At 51.0% G+C, this 22210-nt stretch overlaps 1 protein-coding gene across 9 annotated transcripts in view; it reads left to right on the top strand.

The window, feature by feature from the left end:
- Positions 1-22210, top strand: part of MAP4 (microtubule associated protein 4) — a 150863-nt gene that overhangs the window by 82591 nt on the left and 46062 nt on the right. For 4 of the 9 annotated variants that reach the window (XM_082297651.1, XM_082297653.1, XM_082297650.1 and 1 more), the window contains exons 5-13: positions 1892-2005; positions 5380-5490; positions 5954-6082; positions 6750-6824; positions 8133-8273; positions 10216-11100; positions 12043-12186; positions 12900-13046; positions 14093-18433. In XM_082297651.1, coding sequence (XP_082153777.1) covers positions 1892-2005; positions 5380-5490; positions 5954-6082; positions 6750-6824; positions 8133-8273; positions 10216-11100; positions 12043-12186; positions 12900-13046; positions 14093-18433 — 6087 coding nt within the window. The remainder of the gene's footprint in view (positions 1-1891; positions 2006-5379; positions 5491-5953; positions 6083-6749; positions 6825-8132; positions 8274-10215; positions 11101-12042; positions 12187-12899; positions 13047-14092; positions 18434-22210) is intronic. The other 5 variants (XM_082297652.1, XM_082297654.1, XM_082297657.1 and 2 more) reach the window with 5 other exon arrangements.

Raw genomic sequence — 22210 nt, 5'->3', positions numbered from 1 at the left:
ACACAGTGTCACACACACAGTGTCACACACACACAGTGTCACACGCACACACAGTGTCACACACACACACAGAGTGTCACACACACACACAGAGTGTCACACACACAGTGTCACACACACACACAGTGTCACACACACACACAGAGTGTCACACACACAGTGTCACACACACACAGTGTCACACGCACACAGTGTCACACACACACACAATGTCACACACACACAGTGTCACACACACAGTGTCACACACACACAGTGTCACACACACACACAGTGTCACACACACACAGTGTCACACGGCCCTGAGCTCACAGGGGCCACACCCCAGGGCCACAGCGGTGTTTGGTGCTCCAGGGCGTGTCTGGAATAATATTCAGATTTGTTATATTAATCATTACTCATATTAATTTTTATTCATATGTATTTATGTGTTTATATACATATATATTTATATTCATATTCATATGTCAGTGTGTCTGTAAATTAAAAATATATAGAATAAGATATAATTTATAATTTACATATATTTATAAATATATAAAAATTATATAATGTATAAAAATATAATATAAACCACATGAAAATATATAAACGATACAGTATAAAATATATATTGCAATATATATTAGATAATATAACGTGCATGAAAACATAAAATACAGATAATATAGATAATATATATGCTTTATAATATATATATAGCATATATATACTTATATATTACATATATATACATACATATATACTTATATATTACATTTATTTATAACATATATAAATTTTGCAATATATTATTATGGAATGTATTATCATTTCACTTATTGTTTAAATTATAATTAAATTAATATGATTAATGATATGATGAATTAGAAGTAATATTTAAAATTCACCCCTAGTCAGAGGCTTGGACATGTTTCAAGTTCCAAGGAATCCCCCCCTGCTCTTCTAAACCCGAACTCTCTGAGCGATTGTTGAACCCACTGATGATTTGTACTGGTGGCTGTTCCTTGTTTAATGATGTAAAACAAACCCCAAACCCCACAAAAGCCATTTTTCATCTCATTCTTTCTCAATCACTTTATTATTATTATTATTATTATTATTATTATTATTAGAGTTTTTGGAGTTGGATCTCTGCCCGCCTTGCTGTGAGCTGCCAGCCTGCCGGGCACCTCCAGGCTGTTGCTTTTACAGAGCACGGTCATGTTTTTAATGAATTCTTCCCTTCTGCTCCCTCTGTGCCTTACCATTGGGGTTGTTTTTATTAACTGCAGTTTTGCACTGAATTAAGGGTTGTAGTCAGGGGTATTTTGTGATGAATTTCCTCTCCTGAGCTCCAGGCTTGCAGGTGTTGCAGCCTAAGTGAAGGTAAAAATACTGAAAGCACGAAGAGATGTATTGGCAGGAGAGCAGAGAATGTTGTACTGGGGGTGAGAGAAGGAGTCACTGTAAATATTTCTGTGTTTCTTTCCAGAGGAAACTGGAGCCAGTTTAAAACTCTAATGTCTACAGAAGAGTTGACAAATTCAGGCCTCCTTAAAATGAAAATAAAGCTAAAAGTCATTAGTCTGGGTATTATTTTTAAGCCTTTCCACTGAGTTTGTCCTGTTTAAAGCTTCAGGACTTATGGTTTTGTTTCTTTTGTACAACTGGAGCACTTCCATGTGCGTCCTTTCTTGATCTTATATGTGCATCAGGACACAGAAATCCCCATTATTCTGTGGCTTGTGTATGAAGAGCCACAGTAAAAAATGAATATTATGGTCTCTGGTTTGGCTGCCAGTCCTTCTTACCTGGGAATGTCACATCCCAGTGTCACATGGTGCAGCGATCCATTTAAAATACTTTAATGTTTGGCTTTTGACTGGGTGGTTTTCTTCTCCCGTGTCAGTATTCCCAGGAGAAATCATGGATGAGGAGATGTCCTACAAAGAGTTCCTGGATCGCAACGACTCCTGGTCAGCAGAGGAGAGGGACCTGTGCTTCAAGCCCATGGACATGGCTGGTAGGATGGCTCAGGGGCCTGGAGCATCCCTGATTTTAGCAGCTGGGGGACCTCGTGGATTCCTGGCTGGAGTTCATTCTCATCCATTCTTGGCTCCATCCCTGTGGCGGCTTCTGCTCCCCTGCCTTTGACACCCCTGGGTTCCCCGGGCTCGGGGCCAGGCCCAGCCCTGCTCAGTGGCTTCATTTGGGGTCTGGGTGGGGGTGTGCAGTGAACCCTCTGTGAGCCATGGCCAGCACTGAGCTGGGTGGGATGTGGGATGTGGATCTGCTGGAGGGCAGGAAGGCTCCACAGGGGGATGTGGGCAGGCTGGATCCGTGGGCTGAGGCCAGCAGGGTGAGGGTCAGCCAGGCCAAGAGCCAGGTCCTGCCCTCAGCGCTCTGTAACCTCATGGAGCGCTCCAGGCTGGGGCAGAGGGGCTGGAAACCTGGGAAAGGCCCTGGGGGTGCTGTGCCAGCGGCTGGACACGAGCCCAGCTGTGCCCAGGTGGGCAAGAGGCCGATGGCCCCTGGGCTGTGCCAGCCCCAGTGTGGGCAGAGCCCCAGGGCAGGGACTGTCCCCTGTGCTGGCCCTGCTGAGGGACCCCCTGGAATCCTGGGGGCAGCTCTGGGTCCCTCCTGACAGGAAAAACCTTGAGGGCTGGAGCATGTCCAGGGCAGGGAACGGAGCTGGGAAGGGGCTGGAGCCCCAGGAGTGGCTGAGGGAGCTGGGAAAGGGGCTCAGCCTGGAGCAAAGGAGGCTCAGGGGGGACCTTGTGGCTCTGCACAAGCCCCTGACAGGAGGGGGCAGCCGGGGGGGTCGGGCTCTGCTGCCAGGGAACAGGGACAGGAGGAGAGGGAACGGCCTCAGGCTGGGCCAGGGGAGGCTCAGGGTGGATATTGGGAAGATTTCTTCACTGAAAGAGTGGTTAAGTGTTGGAAGGGGCTGCCCAGGGGCAGGGGTGGAGTGCCCATCCCTGGAAGTGTCCAGAACCCAAGCAGACACAGCATTTTGTGATGTCTTTTGGGGGTATTTGGTCAAAAAATGGAGCTGATGATGTTGGAGGTCTTTTCCAACCCCAATAATTCTGGGATTCTACACCAGGAGCAGTTTTGAGGGACTCCCACAGCTGAGCTGCTGTGAGAACTGTGGGTTTCAGTGCAAACCTCCCCATACCCATCCCTCTGGACTGCAGCGTCCCCAGGCTCCGGGCAGTGCCCATCCCTCTGTCACACCCTGCCCTGCAGTGCAGCTCGGGCTGTCCCTGCAGCCTCTGCAGCTGCTGATGCTCCTGAAAATGAGCTGGACCTTGTGAAACCCGACCCCACAAACTGATACACTTTCACCCAGCAGCTTCCCCTCAATTTGCTCACTTTTTCCCCCTCATTCTTTGAAATTAAATTGCTTGCTGGCTCCAGGAGCACCTGGGAAATGTGTGTCCTGCCCAGCTTACCCCAGGCAATCAACCTGGAAAGATACAGGATGGAATTTCTCTTTTTAATATATTTTTGAGTACTGTAGGCCTGCTTAGTGCATAATTTTCTTACTGTCTGAATCTCTGTAAGAGATTCTGTGAAGAACTGATACATTTTTACAAGGGTAGGGAATGATTCAGGGAAGAACTGGAAGAGCCACAGGTTTGTTGGGTTTTCCCTCCTGTTGCCATGTGGGTGCAGGAACGGGACATTGATGTCATTATGCTCAAGAGCCAGATGTCAAATTCATTAATTAGGAACAATTTACATACCTGACTCATCACCCAGTGTTCTTTTGGCCTGAATAATGTGAATTTTTTGGTTTATTTGCTGCATGAAACCACATTTCTTTAGGTTTCATGTCCTTGGAGTGTCTTGCACACCTGTACAGGCTCCACATAAAGTTCAGGATCAAAGTGTTCCCTGTGTTGGTATAAATGAGATTGCTTAGAGTTCCCATAATGGAGCAGAGGGATCAGAGGGCACAGAGCAGCTTTAAGGACTTGTCAAAAGGAGAAAAATGGGAACATCAGACTCAGAGGAGTCTGTGGGTTTATTCAGTATTTAAATAATTTCCATCCACTCTTTGGAAAATGGGAGGATGATTTCCCTCCCAAGGAGAGGATTCTCTGGCCAGTGGTGTAAAGGATCTCCTGACCACCATCCCTGTAACAATCCCTGTTCCTTGGGGAGAAACAGGGGAAATTCCAGCCCTCCCACTTCTCCCCTTTTCCCTCTGGAGCAGAGATGGGGTTTGCCCAGAGATCTGTTGCCCATTTTTTCCCCATCATCCAACTGCTGGGCAAGGAGGGAACATCAGCAGGATCTCTTTTAGTTTTAAACTTGTTTCAGTCATGATCTTTTTTTTCTTTTTCCCCTTGTTTTTGGGGTTGATTTTTTAATTGGGAAGAAGGCAGTTGTTCAGGCCTGGCAATACTGTTCTAAACAGCTTGAAATCAAAGTATTCTGCTCATTGCTCCGAGGCAAGATGTTGTCTTGGCATCTCAAATAACCTGACAGGTTTATGAAGGAATTCACTCAGCTCACCTGATCTTGACGTCCCAGCACACATGGGAGCACCTCAGGCTGGGCTGTCAGCCCTACAGGGAGCACATCTGGCATGAAAATGAGCCACAGCCCTCAATCAAATCCCTCTGAACTGGGTCTAACTGGAGGAAATCCGAGTGTCTGGAAATAGGGTGTTCACCTGGAGAAGGGAAGGACCCAGGGAGAGCTCAGAGCCCCTTGCAGGGCCCAAAGGGGCTCCAGGAGAGCTGCAGAGGGACTGGGGACAAGGCCTGGAGGGACAGGACACAGGGAATGGCTTCCCAGTGCCAGAGGGCAGGGATGGAAGGGACCTTAAAGCTCATCCCATTCCAGCCCTGCCATGGGCAGGGACACCTTCTGCTATCCCAGGTTGCTCCAAGCCCCATCCAGCCTGGCCTTGGACACTGCCAGGGATGGGACAGTCTGCTTGGGACACTGGGAAATGTTTTAGTTTCCCAGTAACTTGGTTAAAACACCAGTCCATCACCCCAGTTCATACTGGGATGCAGTTCCTGGCTGGGAGAGCTCGGAGGTCCCACACCTTTCCCTGCTCTGGGCTGAGCTGGGCCCTTGTCCTGACTCAGGTTCCCGGGATGTGTCCATCAGGGCAGAAGCAGATGATTCCTCCTGGAGGGGAGGGCACAGTTTCTCCAGGATCAGCCGTGATGCCCTTTCCCCAGGAATCAGCCTGAGCAGCTGAGTGTTACTTTGGGTGTAAATTCTCGTTGGGAAGGTGTTTGCTCCTGGTAAATGATCCCAAAAGCAGCTTTTCCTTGGAAGGGCAACATTGGGATCTGGTGCATCTTCATCCTCTTGTTTCAATAACGTTCTTGTCCCCTGTGTGGTGACACTGCCTGGTTGTGTCCCTGCCAGACCCCTTCAGCATCCACAGAGGGGAGAACCTGCCGGATTTGTCCTTCCCTACGGACATGAAGAACGTGCCGCTGTTCCCAGGCCACGCTGATGCTTCCAGGGACATCCTTGGTGAGCTCCTGCTGCACATCCCTGCCCAGCTGCCAGCTGGGGAGTTTCCTCTCTTACCTTTCATGTACTGAAAATTAAGGTTGTACATTCACAGGGCTTTTTTCCTGCTCTTGTTGGCGTGGCTAAAAACCGGATACTCAGGAACTGTTTCCACAAAGTGCTCTTCAGGATTTGAACTCTTGGATTATTGCATTAATATTGGATTATTCAGGGATTACCAGCAGGAATTCATGGGAGCAGAAGCAGAAAGCCAAAGGAAATGATTTGCCTGTGTTTACTCTCTTACACCTTGTCAGAAAGTTCTGTAAAATACAGAATCAATGCTTTATGAGGGAGAGCTAACATTTGATGCAGATTTATCTGAGCTGCTGCTGAGCAGAACAGTCCAAGTGTGGTGGGACTTGAAATTTAGGAGAGGAGTCATTAGGGCTGGTGATTAACAAAAGGTTTTTTATTTCCTTAGCTCCACATGGATCCATGATGGGACCTGAACAGCCTTTCCTGGGGTCCCTGTATTCCCCTGCAGAGGCTCTGGACCCATCAGCCTTCATTGGCCTGGAGTCAGGCACAGAATTCCTGCCAGGAAAAGCAGGTGAGAAGCAAATGTTTTCTCTTACTGGCCGGGTTTGGAGGGTTTGCAGCTGGAAAATCCCAGTTTATGAGTCCTAAAGAATCTTGGTGGGGAGTTGATACATAAAATGAGTCAAGATTAGAAAGTTTCCTGTTGGCATTGACAGCTCTTGGTTCAGGGGGAATGTTCTGGTGTGAGGCCCTGGCACAGGGTGCCCAGAGCAGCTGTGGCTGCCCCTGGATCCCTGGCAGTGCCCAAGGTGGGACGGGGGCTGGGAGCAGCTTGGGGTAGCAGAAGATGTCTCTGCCCATGAGATGAGCTTTAAGGTCCCTTCCAACCCAGACAAGTCTGGAATTACATCAGGAGATCACAGGATGGTGGTTGAGGTTGGAAGGGAACTTTCCCAACCCCCCTGCTCAGGCAGGGCCACCCAGAGCCACTTGCCACAGGAGAACTGAGGAAGGAAACTCCACTTTTGGGTCCTGGGGTCAGTGCAGGGTATAACTCTTGTCTGATGGGAGCTTTCACTCCCAATAATTGTGGAAGACCAGGATGTTCTGGGGCCTCTTAGAGGGAACTGAAAAGTTCCCTGAGGATGAACTCCCAAACCAGCAGAGTCAGGACCTTCCAGTGGGGAAGTAAAAGCCCTGTGGGGTCAGGCTGGACTCAGTGAGTTTGTTTCCCACAGCACCTGAAGAATACTGGATGGGAGCTCAGCAGGACATGAAGGGACCAGATACCTCTTTCTTTGTTGAGCCACCAGGTAAAAACAGTTTTGGGTTGATCTGCAGGAAGTGTTGGTAGAGAGCTCCTGAGCAGCAGAACCAGCTCCTCTCCTCGTCTGCCTCCTCAAGGGACACGAGGCTGTGACAGAGCCACTGGGACCTGAGCAAGGACAGCACTGTTTCTGCTGCTCACACCAGTCCAGAATGGAAATCTTTGAGGGGTGGGAATGGCTTCAAACTGAAAAAGAGTTGGGCTAGGTGGGATATTGGGAAGGAATTCCTCCCTGTAGCACAGGGTGCCCAGAGCAGCTGGGGCTGCCCCTGGATCCCTGGCAGTGCCCAAGGCTGAGTTGGACGGGGCTTGGAGCAGCCTGGGCCGGTGGGAGGTGTCCCTGCCCATGGCAGGGGTGACAGTGGGTGATCCTTAAGGTCCCTTCCCACCCAAACCTTTCTGGGATTTTACAATTATCTTTAGATTCTGGTCACAGTTAAATCTTTGAAGCTCCACTGCGACGTTATCCCATTGGGAATTTGTGTGTATTATAAAACATGGGATCTTTATTTCTATGAAGAAGCTGAGAACAGTTTAACCCTGCTCCAGGGTAGAAAATGTTTCTGGAGCTGGGGGTGGGACTGGGAGGGTTTGTAACACAACAACACTCCCCAACTTTGCCACTTCTCCCGGGATTCAGGAGTTTTCCTGGGTGCTGCACACATGACTTTCCTGAGAGTGGGCAATAAAAGCCGATTCTCTCTGAGCTGCTGGGGAAGCTGAGGGGGAGTTCCCTCCCCAGGGTGGCTGAGGTGATGCCTTCAGAGGCCTCCTAGACACAGAGACTGGACAGGAGTAAAAGAATAAAATAGGTATTTATTTGAAAGGCCTTCAAAGGTACCCCCTGGGAGCCACAGGCTACTGCCAAAAATGGACCCCAAGATGGGCAGCAGGTCATGAGTCCTTCACACCTTTATAGGTTTGGTTCATTTGCATAGCAGGGTTACTTTTCCAATTAAAGCTTCAGTTGAATTATGTCATTTCCCCTCCCATGGCCCCCCTTAGAGGCTCTTTGGGTTTATACTTTTTGGGCCTAGGACGGTCTGGGTGACCTTGGAGAGCAGGCCTGGAGAGGCTTTGTTACGTCTGCCCAGCAGAAGTGAGCAGAAATTAGCAAGCCACAAGAAACCCCAGAGTCACACTCTAAGCACTACAGAATCAGGCAAATAGAAAAGTTAAAACCCAGGCATCAGAGGCACCACCTCGGGAGTGTCCCCCACATGCCAGCAGCTCCAGGGAGCAGCCGTGTGCCCAGGCCTTTCCAGGCGCTCATTGCAGCCCTCCGTGTCCCCAGTGCCCCCCGCAGCCACAGAAGCCATAAGGACGAGCCTGCCCGAGAGCCCGACGGCAGCAGCGCCTGCCAGCGCTCCTGCTGCAGCCACAGCGTTGCCAGCAGAGGCTGCAGCCACCGATGGACCAAAGGGGGCAGCGCCAGGTAAATCCCTGCGGCCTGAGGGGTGGTGGGGAAACACGGAATTGCCTCTCCTGAGGGAAGCGCAGCAAGGTGTCAACAGATCCTGCTGTGCCTGCAGGTGTGGGGCGCCTGAGGGAGAAGCAGCAAATCTGCTCAGGTGTGTCCCAGTCCAGGAGCTGATTCCATGAATCTTCGCTGTCTCCAAGTTTTAGCTCCAGGAAGATCCTGAGGACGTGGTTACAGCATAGAGCCAGGGAATGGTTTAGGCTGGAAAAGCCCTCTGAGATCACCGAGTCCGGCCCTTCCCCAGCAGTGCCAAGGCCACCCCTGACCCATGGCCCCAAGTGTCAGATCTATACACAAGTACCTTTAAACCTGTCCTTTTGAAAGACTCTATTTAAAAAAAAAAAAAAAAATTTAACATATTTATACCCAGACTCCTAGTGCCAGTCATCGTCCAGTTTCCTCAGGCTTTATCCCACTCATTTCCATAATTCTCCAAGGACCATCCATACTGCTTTTAATATGTATTTATTTACAGTCTTATTCATGTGTAAAATCACAATCTTTACGTTTTCTTTTGGAGAAGACCATGAAATCATCACTTAAAAAACCCACAACAAAGTCAAACCCAAACGAGGACTGGTGCATGATGGATCCTTTTGGTTTAGGTTCACTAAAATATTTGTTTTATCTAAATGGATCCTTAAGTACCATTTTAAAAGGGACCATTGCCATTTTCCTATTTCTTTCTGACTTCAGTTTAAGTCCCTAATTTAGATTTAATACATTTTCCATTGGTTGGGGAGGATATTTTTAGATGTGACTCAAAAAATCAGTAGAAATGTTATTTTTTGGTCATCAGCAATAGATGGGAGATGTTCAGGGCACTGAGCTGCAGGACACAGAGGGTGGGCAGAGCTTGGGGCTGTCGAGATGAGGAGCTGCAGAAGAGAAATCCAGTGCTCCTGGCACTGATAATTTGGAAAAGCTTGCCTCTGGACAGCTGAAACATTAAACAAAACCTGACTGAATAGAACCTCCTTGAAGGGGATTTTAGGCAAATAGGAGCTTAAAAGCAGAGGTTTGATTGTGCTGTGAAGTGACAAATGTTGGTTTGGAGCTACCAGCTCAGTGTTAGGAGATAACGTGTGAAAAATGAACGAGGCCAGTTTGAAGGAATAGAGGGAATTTGGGATTTGTGGGAGGATTTTTGTGTCAGGAGTGCCAGAGCTCCAGCTCGAGCACCATAGGCCCCCCACCAGCACAAAGCATGTTTACAGTGAAGTGTGTGGCTTTGGAGTGTGTCAGGACTTTCCCTGCTCGTGGAAAACCTGCTGGGCTCGCTTGCACAGGTGATTCTGCATTTTCTGTGTCCTGCAGTAGAGGGAAAAACAGATTTCCCAGGGAAGCTGAGGCTGCCCCATCCCTGGAAGTGTCCCAGGCCAGGTTGGAGCAACCTGGGATAGTGGGAGGTGTCCCTGCCCCTGACAAGGGAGTGCAGCTGGACCTGGGACATCTTTAAGGTCCCTTCCAACCCAAACCATGCTGGGACTCCGTGAAAGCCGCTCGCTGTGATTCCTGTCTGGGTTCTGCTGGAATGTGCTCCTGGCAGCAGATCCAGCAGCTCTGGCCCTTTGCCAGCTGTGTGGCATCAGGGACGTTTTGGACAGAAACAATCCATCCTTGGCTGCTGTGGGCTGGGAGCAGATGGGAGCCCTGCTGCAGTGAGGGATGCAAACAGGGCACGTGGGGCTGCAGGAGGAAAAGCTCTTGGATGCATCCAGGAGTGACCCAAGGGCTGGAACAACGGGAGTGCACTGCTGGCAGCGGGGAGGAAGTGGTGCTGAGAGACAAGAGGAGACACAGGGAGTGAACCCTGTGTCCTCCCCAGCCATAAAGCAGCAGCTCAGGTGTTTCTGTTGTGTTTTTCCCTGATTTGTGTGCCTGTGTTCCCGGGCAGGTGCAGCCTCTGTTCCTGCTCCCGACGCCGCGTCCCTTCCCACGGAAAAGGCCGGGGCTGTCCACACCGGAGACACCAAACCTCCCCAAGCTCCAGAGGCTGGAGTTGCTCCTTCAGCAGCAGCCAACCCTTTCCAGGCCACGGATGTGGGCTTTTCTCCTGCACCTGAAGCCAGCCCTCCCAAAGGTGTCAATGACGTGTCCACCCCGGGGACAGAGCTCGGCTTTGCCCCGGCAGCAGATGCTGGATCCCACCACGGGGTGGATTTGGGGTTTGCTCCAGCAGCAGATATGGAATCCCACCATGCCATGGACTTGGGGTTTGCTCCAGCAGCAGATATGGAATCCCACCAGACCATGGATTTGGGGTTTGCTCCAGCAGCAGATATGGAATCCCACCAGACCATGGATTTGGGGTTTGCTCCAGCAGCAGGTGTGGAATCCCACCAGACCATGGATTTGGGGTTTGCTCCAGCAGCAGATATGGAATCCAACCATGCCATGGGTTTGGGGTTTGCCCCAGCAGCAGATATGGAATCCCACCATGCCATGGATTTGGGGTTTGCCCCAGCAGCAGATGCAGAACCTCACCACACCTTGGATTTGGGATTTGCTCCAGCAGCAGATGACAAAGCTCAGCACGTTATGGGCTCTGAGTTTGGCCCAGCAGCAGATGCAGAGTTTGCCCCAGCACCAGAAGTCAACCATCACCATGCTCTGGATTCTGAGTTTGCTCCTGTGGCTCCAGCCAAGCCTCTCCCTGCTGTGGATCCCGGGAATGTGTCAGTGGAAGCTCAGCCTGTCCCTGCAGCTGCCCCCAGGATTGCTGTGTCTGAGGAGCTGCTGACGTCCGAGGCTGCCCTTCAGCAAGACAAGTCCCCTGCAGGTGAGTGTGCCCAAATCCCAGAATCCCACTCACAGATAATTCAGGCTGGAAAAGGCCTCTGAGGTCATGGAGCCCAGCGTTGATTGGCTTTGGGTGAAGCACCTTGAGGAGAGCTCAGCTCTGCCCTCAGGACACACAGGAAATGCTTCACGGGGATTCTTCACTTACAGAACATAAAACTGGAGTTTTTTCATGATTTTTAAATTTTCATTGGGCATTCTTAGCAGTGCTGAGTGGTTTAAGGACAGCCATGGAGATGTGTTGGCTCATCCCTGCTGGTGCTCGGCTTTGTGTCACCACCACCCTCAGCTCTCACTGGAACCTCCCAAATCCTGTAGGACACAGAGTTTGCCAACAGAGGTTCTTGAAAACAATTTCTGAAGAGACTAAAAGGCTTAGTTGATGATTTTGGGACCTTTCCTTGGGGTGGCTGTAGGTGTTGGAGTGCTGGGAAGGGCGTTTGGTTTTCCATGTGGAGGTTTGCTGTGCTGTGTGGATTTCTCCAGGGACTCCATCCCTCCATAGAGAAAACTGCTCTCCAAAATTATATCCATTTTATATTTCTATTACTAAAATGCAGCAAATAGTCCCAGGCAGAGGCAGGATGGGTTGGCTGTGGATGGGGTTGGAGTGAGATTTTTTTTCTTCTAGTACTCTTTAGGTTAATGATGGGGATAAATTCCAAGAGAGAAGTTTTAACCAAAAAAAAAAAAAAAACAAACCACTAGAATGTAGTGACTGAGAGACTCAGGTGGGTGAACGAAGGAGGAAGTGCAAGACAATACAGGAAGGTAGAAAGATCCTAAAAATCAGGTTTTGAAAATGAGGAAACCCTTTAGTTCCTTGCGGAAGATAAAAACTGGTAAGGGAGCGATTTTTATCTTATTTCATCTGATCTAGATTTAAAACCAGGAATTTTTGCTCTTTACATTACATTTGCAGAAGCAACAGCAAAGGTGGAAGCAGAATCCAAAGTCCCAGAAGTTTGTGTGGATCACTCAGAGAAGATGAAGGACAGGAAACCTCCCCCCAGCCCCCCGGACGAGCACCTTCCTGGGAAAACCAACCACCACCTGGAGCCAGCAGGTGGGAGATGCAGCCCTGAGCAGAGCTGGGCTCCTCCTGCCCCACACAGGCACTGCCCTGCTGCCCTCAGCAGAGGAGAGGCACCAAATTGGAATCCCAAGCAGGTTTTTAGTGTGTGCTGACACGGGGCTGTCATTCACAGAACTTGTCCTTTTCTTCCTCATGCACAGTTGTTGTACCAATGTCTGTCATCATTTTCCTTTCTATTTAAAATTTAAATAAAATTAATTACAGAGAGAGCTGCTCTCCCATGTAATTATGCCTTACAAATTAAAACTGGGTATAATTATGCAGAGTGAGGAATGTTTTGGTGTCTGTGTGAATGTATTGTAAGGTATAGATGAATACAAGATGATCAGCATTAGCCAGGGACTCCAGGCTGATAATGGAGTTCATTCTGGGTTTGAATTCCCAGTGGGAAGCTGGGATAGTCTGAAGTGGGTTGATTACAAAGAGGGAAAAAACCCAAACAAGCCCTCACCCTGTGCTTAAGCCCTGAAACAGCCCCTGCTTCGTGTTCTACCCCACCTTGGCATGTGCAAAACATAACAGTGCTGCTGAAATGGGATTGTGAGGAGATGACACAGCCATGTCTCATAAACTGCATTCCTGTTAAATGCAAAATTAACCCCTTCCCAAGGCCTGGGGTTTGCCTGCAGCCTGCCTGTACTCCTGAGACCTGAAGCTTTCTGTTCCTGTCTTTCATGTTCCAGCTGAAGCAAAAGGAGCACTAGAAAAGAAAGACCTTCCAGAAAAATCTGCTCCTGCTGAGGATGGGGAGACACAAAAGGAGGAGGCTGAGCACAACCACGTCCCACATGCAGAACCTCAGGAAGGGAAGACCCTGCAGGAGCCCACAGGTAGGACATAAATCATTATCCAAAACTCCATTTCCTTGTGGAAATCTCCTCTGGGAACTCTTGACCTTCTGCTCCTGGCTGTGGGGCCACCTGGGCAAGCAGAAATGTCTTTGTGTGGCTCTCAGAGTTCCTGGTGCTGGGTCAGCCTTCCCCTCGGATCCCTGCCCTCTCCAAGGCTCCTTTCTCTCCATATTCAAACTAGAAGCCCAAATCCGTGTGCTCTGAGTGCTTTATCCCTGGGACTGGCTCACAGCTGTGCTGGAGGATTGCAGAGCTCCTCCTCTCTCTGCCATCAGCACTGCCTTTTATTTTGGTATTAAAAAGGACCGTTAATTCTTACGAGGATATTCCCAGTGAGGCTCTCCTTCCCAATCGAGCTGCGTAATTGCCGAAGGAAGATGTGATTTCCTCCTGCTCCACTGACCCAGCCTCCAGAGGAGCTGGTGCTGCTCACACTTGGTGTGGAGGAGGATTTGTGGGCCAGGGCTAAGTGACAAATGGCTGCTCCTCTCCTCAAACTCAGCTGAGGGATCCCCAGGGACACAGCAGGTGACCTTGGGACAGAGGTTCTGCCTCCCACTGCTTCCACCCTGGGTGCTGGGGAAACTTGGCTCTCCTGCCCCCATCTCTCTTCCCATCTTCCCACTAAACTTCTGTTTTCCCACTCTGGAAGGATGCCAGCTAGAGATATAAAAAGGCTCTCTCTGATCTTGTCTTGCTGAGACAAAATGGATCCTTCATGCATTTTTAAAAAGCAATGGCATGTCCTTACAAGAACTGGTGCTTTTTGGTGGGGTAAGAGCCTGTGTCAGACTTGTGTTTCTGTAGCACTGATGTGTGCATTTGGGGTAGATTACACAGGTGTTGGGGTAAATACCTACCCCAGCCCTCCTGGGGTGTCTCTGGTGTGGTGCCAGTGCTGGGAAATGCTGCACATCTAACCATGGCCTGTTGGAGAGGGCTGCCATCACATAGAGATATATTTATTATTTCTTTTATCAAGCAAATAGTGGCCTTGATGTTTGAGCAGGCTTCCTGTATTCCAGGTCTTCCCACTGCACAAGTCAGGCAAGCTCCCAAATCCAGGGACCGCGGGTTTGGCAGAGCAAAACCTGCCCCAGTGCCTCTCACAGATGTGCCAGAGGAGCATCCTGTAGGTCTCCCACAGCAGAAGAGTCCTGAGCCCAAAGCAGATCCCTGTTCCACAGTGGAGCTTGGCTGTGGTGCTGGAACATCCCCTCGCTTTAGGGTTCCACACAGAAAGGCCACCAGTGTCCCCACGGAGCCTGTGGAGAGCTGCAGAGATCCCCCCCGGGAGAACTGGGATTTGGAAGGTGCCATTGTGAAGAAAAAGAAAAAGAAACCAAAACAGAGGAGAAACCAGCTGCCGAGAGGGATGGAGTTCTGGGATGAGAAGGGAACAGCCTCCAGAGCTGCCAGGAGCGCTCCCTTTGGGCTGGAGTGGCAGAGCCCCGACGTGTGCCCCGCAACGCCCGCAGCTCGCGGGGAGCTGGCCCCAGGAGGCAGAGCTCTGCATGTGCCAAAGGATGCTAAAATAACAACTGGGACTCATATCCTGGATGAGCAAAATGCCTTCCCCGTGCCAGCCCCAGGACAGCAGGCCCCAAAATCCGGTGTGTTGGATGCCAAACGCAGGGAGGAAGTGAAGGCAGAGGGAATGAGAGATGGCAGCTGGATGCTGGAATCTAAAGGCAAAACCAAAGAGGTTCCCTCGCAGCAGGTGGGGGAATCTGCTACAGCAAAGGGACCCACCAAGCCCACGGAGAGAGATTTTCCCAATAAAAATGAGAAGAGGGAGGATAAGGAGTCAAAAGGTGCTGACCTGACGGTCAATCTGAGCAAAACAGAAACTCCCTTAGAGATCAAACCTTTGGAATTGCCCCTTTCCCATAAAAATAAGGAGCCTAAAACCCCATCTCCAGGGTGGGAAGCAGCCAGTGACTCTGTCCATCAGCCTTCCCTGGAAGCAGCACCCAAGAAAAACTGGGAAAAAAGCAAAGGGCTTGAAAAGGAATCCCCCAAACAGCTTCAACTGGAGGCTGCAGCCATGGAGGACAAGCTCCCTGTGGAGCCAAAGGTAGCTGGAGAAACTAAAACAGGGTCAGAGGGAGGACTGAAGACCCCAACAGATGCTCCTGGAGCTCCTGTTGCAGCCTTAATTCCACCAAAAGCTGGGGAGGTTCCAGCTGTGCAGGACAGAAGGGCCGAGGGTGTTCCCGATGCTCCCAAGCATCCCACCCCTGGCGAGGCAGGGGGCAGGGGGATGGCAGCAGATTCCCCAGATCCAAACAAAGGGAAAGGATTCACTGCTTCAGAGCAGCAGGCTGGAAAAGATCCCAGCTTTACACCCGGGATGGACAGGCCTAAAAAAAAGCGCAGTGAAGGGAAAGGCAAAAGAATTAAAAGCTTCTCGGAGCAGATGATGCTCTCAGAGGATGGAGGCAAATTCACTGATGGAGGGAGGATGGATGAGGCTGGAAAAGAGGCAGCTTATCTCGAAAATGGCCAGGGTGTTGCTGCCAGAGGACACCTATCAGCCAGCACTGCACAGGCCTGGCCTGCAGACAAGCCCAAAAAAAGAGGCAGCGATGGAAGGAGTAAAAAAGGGGAAAGAAGCTTTTTCCAGCAGCCTTTCCTTGAGAATAAGATGGATGCAGGGAGTTTTCCTGAGGTAGTTGATAAGGTGAAGGAGGGCAGTGGTAAGGGCAGAGAGGAGGGCTGTGGCCCTGCTGGGGGCTTGCAGGAAAACGCAGCTAAAACGCAAAGGCCAATTGAGCTGGGAATGGAGAAACCGAAAGAAAATATCGGGAAAGGTGAAATAGCTGATTTGGGAGCTTTAGACCAAGCTTTGCTGCTGGAGAAGAGCAGAGAGGAAGCCAAAAATCCTGCTCTGGCTGCCACCATCAGCCCAACAAAACAGGGGGATTTGGCTGGGAAGGGCAGAGAGGCCGGAGGTGCTGCCGGCGAATCTGCCGGGCTCAGCTCGGATGTGACAGCGCTGGCAGAGAAACCCAGGAAGAGGAGCAGTGATGGGAGAAGGAAACAGCCTGAGAAAAGTCCCTCCGGGCAGGCAGCTGTCCTGGGTGCTGGGGGGGAAAGCAGCCAGGAGCAGGTGGCTGGAAGCAGGAAGGAAATGAGCTTGGATGAGGAGAAGGGGTCTGGTTTGCAAAGAGAGAGTCTGGCAGAGGAGCTGGGGAAGCCCGAAATCCAGAGTGGCACTGGAAGCTTCTCTGAGCAGCCAAATCTTTCAGGCCATAAAACAGAGACTTCCGAGCCAGAAATAGGCAGTGCTAAAGAAACTTGGCCCATGAGTAAAGGGAAGGAAGCAGATAAATGCCAACCTCCCCCAGAGCACAGGGCAGGGATGCACAGTCCCACCAGGGAGCTGGGGGTGGACAAGCCCAAGAGTAAAAGCAGAGATGGGAAGGGCAAAAAGGCTGAGCACAGTCCTGAGCTGGGGCCAGGTGACATCCCTGCAGTGGGACAAATCCAACAAACTCAGTCTGAGAAGGGCAAAGAGAATTGCAGGACTCCAGCAGCACTGCTGGGTCACCTGCCTGATCCTGCCAAGGCACAGGCTCCTGCTGTGCCTCTGGAGCCAGGGAAATCACACATGGGTGGTGAAGAGAAGCACAAAAAGGGAGAGCCTGACCCACAGCAGCTTTTTCTGCTGGAGCATAAAGCAGGAGCAGGGGTGTTCCCTCCTCCTGGCCTGGAGATCGGGGGCAAACCTGAGGCAGGAGGTGCCAGTCCTTGCAGCAGGAATAAAAGTCCTATTCCAGAGCATCCAGCGGTGTCAGATCCCAGCCTGGCCCCCGTCACTGAGAGATCTAAAAAGAGGGGTTATGATGGAAGCAGTAAAAAGGCTAAAAATGCCTCCAGGCATTCTGTTCCTCTAGAGGCAAAACCAGACAGGAGCGAAGCACAGCCTCCCGTGGGATCTGGGCTGGAATGTGGGCTGGAAGACACAGATTTTGTAGATGAAAACAGAAATATTAAAAACTTTCCCATTGGCCCTCAAAGGCTTTGGAATAATAAAGGAAGTGACTTCAAATCCGTGGCTCAGACCACAGCAGGTGGCCCTGGTGACGTGGGTGATGCTCCCTGCAGCCTCCCAAAGCAGAGGGATGGTGGTGCAGGGACTGGGGGCCTTCCACCACCTCCTCCTCCTCCTCCTCCTCCTCTGGAAGCAGTGGCAGAGAAAAGCAGCAAAGAGCCTAGACCTGGTGCTAAGGAGATGCAGACCCAGAAATCTTGTGAGCAGCCCATCAATCTGGGACACAAAGAACCTGGCAAAGAGGTCTCACAGAAAGATGGGAAAAGCAGAGAGGCTGCTTCCCAGGATGGTCAGTCCAAGGACAAAAGTCACCTTTCCCCCGTAGCAAAGGTGGATGATAAAGAAATAAAACCCACCGATAAAAAGCACAACACGGCCAAGGCTCCCCCAGAGCTTCCTCACGAGGTGCCAGATCCAAAACACAGAGCAGCCTCTGGAGCTGCTGAAGGGATGGGGGGACCAGAGGCCACCGTGTCCTGTGCACAGAAGGGCACAGGGGGCATTTCCCCAGCCCCTGCAGCCGTGTGCCAGGCTGTGCCAGGAGCTGGCATGGACAGGAAAGCTGGAGAGGCTGAGCCAGGCGGGGGCACGAGGAGCAAGCAGAGCTCACCCCAAGAGGGGGGCACTGAGCCTGAGGCTGCTGGGTCACATGGCACAGCTGCCCAAACTACCCAAAAACGGCCCAAAGAGAACAAAAAAGATCCCTCTCAGCCTGCAGAGGAGGGCCCTGCTTGTGCTGGCGAGGCTCTCCTGAAGGATGCTCCTCATGGTGGGGAGGCTCTCCTGAGGGACACTCCGGTGTCAAAGTCTGAGGCAGATAAACCTCAAGGCACAGCCAAAGAAAAGGATTCTCAAGCCAAAACCGAAGAAAAGGATTCTCAAGACACAAATAAAGAAAGAGAAACTCAAGAAACAACTAAAGAAAAGGGAACTCAAGAAATAACTAAAGAAAAGGAATCTCAAGACACAGCCAAAGAAAAGGAATCCCAAGACATGAGCAAAGAAGAGGAATCTCAGGACACAGCTAAAGAAAAGGAGTCTCAAGAAATAACTAAAGAAAAAGAATCCCAAGACACAGCCAAAGAAAAGGAATCCCAAGCCCCAAGTAAAGAAACAGAAGAGGAGTGTGAGCAGAAAGCTGTGAAAGAGGCAAAGAAGGACAGAGTGAAGGCAGCAGAGCAGCTCAAGGGCTACATGAGACCCACCAAGGCCCGAGGGGTGCCAGCCCTGGCGGCCAGGCCTGCCCCGGCCAGAGCCGTCCCCCGGCAGCCGAGAGCGGCCGCAGCGGCGCGGCCCCGGCCGGACCGAGGTGTGTGAGTGTGCCCAGGGAGCCCGGCAGCAATCCCGGGCTGCTGAGTGTCCCTGCCTTGGCATGAGCCCGAGTGGTCATCCCAGCGTGGCATGAGGGGTGTGTGCTGCTCGGACGGGCTGCTGGTGCTGCTTGCCTGGCTCACGGTGCTAATTGCCAAAGTTCAGAGCGCTGGCAGCTCGTTCCGAGTTCCAGAGCTCTGCACTGGGTTTGAACCCATCCGGACTGAGTTGTACAGATATTGTGGGGTATTGGAGTGACTTTTGGGTGTGAAGCTGCCTTGGCTTCTTGTCACCTGAGCCTTGCCCTGTGCTGTGACAGTGGTCCCCGTGACCCTGCTCAGGGATGGAGGATTCCAGCGGCAGGGAATGTTCTGGGGCACTGTTGTGTGCAGGGTTTGGGTTCATCCCACCTCACACCAACTGCATCCCCTTTTCCTCCTGCAGTTGGTTTGGCTTAAGCCTCCTGGAGCCACTTCCTCCACAAAATGTGTTTCCTTCTGGAATCAAAACCTTTTCCAAAGCAGCTCTAACAAAACAATGGTGGGACTGATGTAAATGTTGAGACGTTATTCCTCTGTGGAGACTTTGGATGGGCTGGTCAGCATCCAGGGCTGGGCACCCTGGCTGTCCTCCAGGGAACAAGGTCCCTGTGCTCATAGGAAATGAGCTGGAATTCATCTCATAGAACTGAATCAAGTTCTTAGAAATTTTGAAATATGGCTAGAGATGAAATTACAAATATTCTTGTACTTGTGCTCATTCTAAAGCTCCCTCAGAAAGAGCTGACATCTCTGTGAACCCCACTCTGCCGAGATGGGCCAGGAAGTTTATCCCTGCCCTCAGGTGCTCTCCATTTTTGCCTTGTCATCAGGCATGAAAGTTTGTTCCTGTTCTGCGGAGTTTCTTGCTGCCAGTTTGCATGATGCAGCCACTAACTCACCAGACCCCAAGCTCCAGAGTGCCTTAACATGCTGCTCAGGTTTTTGAGAGGTTTTGTAATTTTAATGAGTGTTGCATAACCTGAAGTAGTTCTATTTTAGTGGAAGTGGTGTTCTCTGCATGAACTTGTGCCTGCAGAAGTGATGCTCTTTGGTGCATGATGCAACAGAACAAAGGGAAAGCTGAAGGCAGCATCTTTTACAAATCCAACATTTCTTCAAAGCCTTTCCATTGTCTGCCAGGAGTTTTTGAAAGAAAAGCTCCTCCTGAATATCTTGCACAGGTAACCGTGCACGGATTGGAGGAGTCCTGGCTCAGAGTAGCACTGCAGCCTGTGAGTAAGTTGGCACATACTTCACACCTGGAAGTTGTCCTGACCTGAGTTTTCTCAGGGCTTTGATAACATTCCATTGCTTCCATCCTTTCAACATTGTGGTAGATTCAACAGTTGGTTTGTTGGGGTTTTTAAGAGGAGCTCAGCAGGACCAGCTCTGATCCCCCCAAGTGTGCTGGGCACTGCCCAGGCTCCCCAGGGAATGGGCACAGCTCCAACCCTGCCAGAGCTCCAGGAGCATTTGGACAGTGCTCTCAGGCACAGGGTGGGGTTGTTGGGGTGTCTGTGCAGGGCCAGGGCTTGGATCCTTGTGGGTCCCTCCCAGCTCAGGAGCTTCCATGGTTCCATGACTGAACTTGTTTTGGAACTCTTGGTGCCGTGTTCCCACAGCAGTTTAAGGTGCTTTGCCATCCCAGAATCCCAGGATCATTAAGGTTGGAGTCCTGTGCCCAGTCTCCACCTTGTCCCCAGAGCACTGAGTGCCTGGCCAGGCCTTCCTGGGACACCTCCAGGGCTGGGGACTCCAAACCTCCCTGGGCAGCCCCTTCCCAGACATCCAGATCCGTGACCAAGGCTTTTATATCCCTTTCCATCCGTGCCTGGCCCTTCATGGAACAGCTGTTCCACGAGCTGCAAACACCCACAAAGCCTGGCTGAATCCCTCAGTTGGCACAAGTGGTGTGGAAGTGCCTGGGGCAGATCGGAGGCCGGAGCAGGGAATTTGCGCATCAGTCGCACCCAGCTGAGCCCAGGAATCGGTGAAGGGAAAGGTGCTGAGGTCCCTGGCTGTGGTGAATGTGCTTGTTTACTGACAGGGAATGAGGGAATTGTTCAGCTTGGAGAAGTCCAGCCATTAACCCCAGCACTGCCAAGGCACCACTGAACCACGTTCCCCAGTGCCACATCCACACAATCTTCGACCATTTCCAGGGCTGGTGATTGCAGCACGTCCCTGGGCAGAGCTGCAGGGATCCAGGAGATCACTGTAGAAGTCCAGATGTCACATGGACTGTGTGTCCCCTCCATGTGCCTCTTTGTGCTCCTGTTATGTCACAGTTGGATGCTCAGGGGTTTTGGATTTTTAGCTGTTGCCACACCTTGGCCAGCAGCTCACCCGTGACTGTCAGGCAGGACTGGGAGGCTCACACCCCACACCTGATATCCAACAGGATCCTGGAATGGCTTGGGTTGGGAGGGACCTTAAGGATCACCCAGTGCCACCCCTGCCATGGCAGGGACACCTCCCACTGTCCCAGGCTGCTCCAAGCCCCAATGTCCAGCCTGGCCTTGGGCACTGCCAGGGATCCAGGGGCAGCCACAGCTGCTCTGGGCACCCTGTGCCAGGGCCTGCCCACCCTCCCAGGGAACAATTCCTTCCCAATATCCCATCCATCGCTGCCCTCTGGCAGTGGGAAGCCATTCCCTGTGTCCTGTCCCTCCAGGCCTTGTCCCCAGTCCCTCTCCATCTTTCTTGTTTCCTTCCCCTGGTGGGCAGGCAGTGATTTACTCCCAAATTAAGGCATTTTGGAGGATCTCCTGCTAAAGTTCAGTGATGAAATCTCTTTAGCCAGGCTCCCATGTCCTACACTGTGTCTTCCAGGATAACAGGATGCTTCCCGAAAAACATCAGCTCCTGTCTGTGCTGCTAAATAGGTCCCAGCGTTGTGATACAGCTCCCTCGGGAGTCATGGCAACTGGGATGCTGCAGATTCCTCTCTCTGACGGAAGTTGGATCCATCTCCTGTAAATTAGGCCTTGCACACTTCTGTAATTTTATTTCTTTTTCTATTTTTGACTGTGCAGCTTAAGGAACGTTGGCTATGAGGCTGATCATGCAATTTGAATTTAATCCCTTATCCCTCCTTCGGGTTTATTTCAGCTTCTCATTGTTGTTGTTGCCATTGGAAGAACTGCCCCAGAGTCTCCTGGAAAATTATTTTATACCTTTTAATGTCAGGAGGCAGCTGAGCTGATAACAGAAACACGACAGGCATTATCAGCCTTTACAGTGTGACTGAACCTTTGTGTTGCCTCTTGCGTGAATTAAAACTCAAAGTGGGAATTAGAGATGACAAGCAGGGTCCTGAATTCTGTACTTCCAAGGGGGTGCCTTGGCTGGGTGAGGGGGGAAATGATGGAAGGTTTTCACTCAGCCGGGGTTGGGCTGCTGGATTCCAGTGTGCTGCCGGCGTCCCCCTTCCCTCTGCTCCTCAGGCTCTGTTTCAAAGGGACACTTGCAAAAGATATTTTTGTCTTCAATCTGTCCTTGAAGAATAGTCAATTTAAAAAAAAGAAATTAATTTGTTTCAGTGTTTGGGGGCTGTATCCTCTTATGGAATTTGATTTGCATAAGCTGTTCAGCCCAGGGCCAGCTCAGATCCCTGACGCTGCGGGCAGGGAGCTCATTGCACAACCACCCTGTGGTGCAGACAGTCTGCTCCTGAATTACTGCCCCACATGGGGGGCTGAGGGGCCTGCTGGAGTGGTCATCTCATGCCTGGA

Source organism: Coloeus monedula (assembly GCF_965178545.1).
Source record: "Coloeus monedula genome assembly, chromosome: 1".
NCBI classification, from domain to species: domain Eukaryota; kingdom Metazoa; phylum Chordata; class Aves; order Passeriformes; family Corvidae; genus Coloeus; species Coloeus monedula.
Note: the sequence above shows the minus strand (reverse complement) of the source record. Positions and strands in the feature narration are given on the sequence as shown.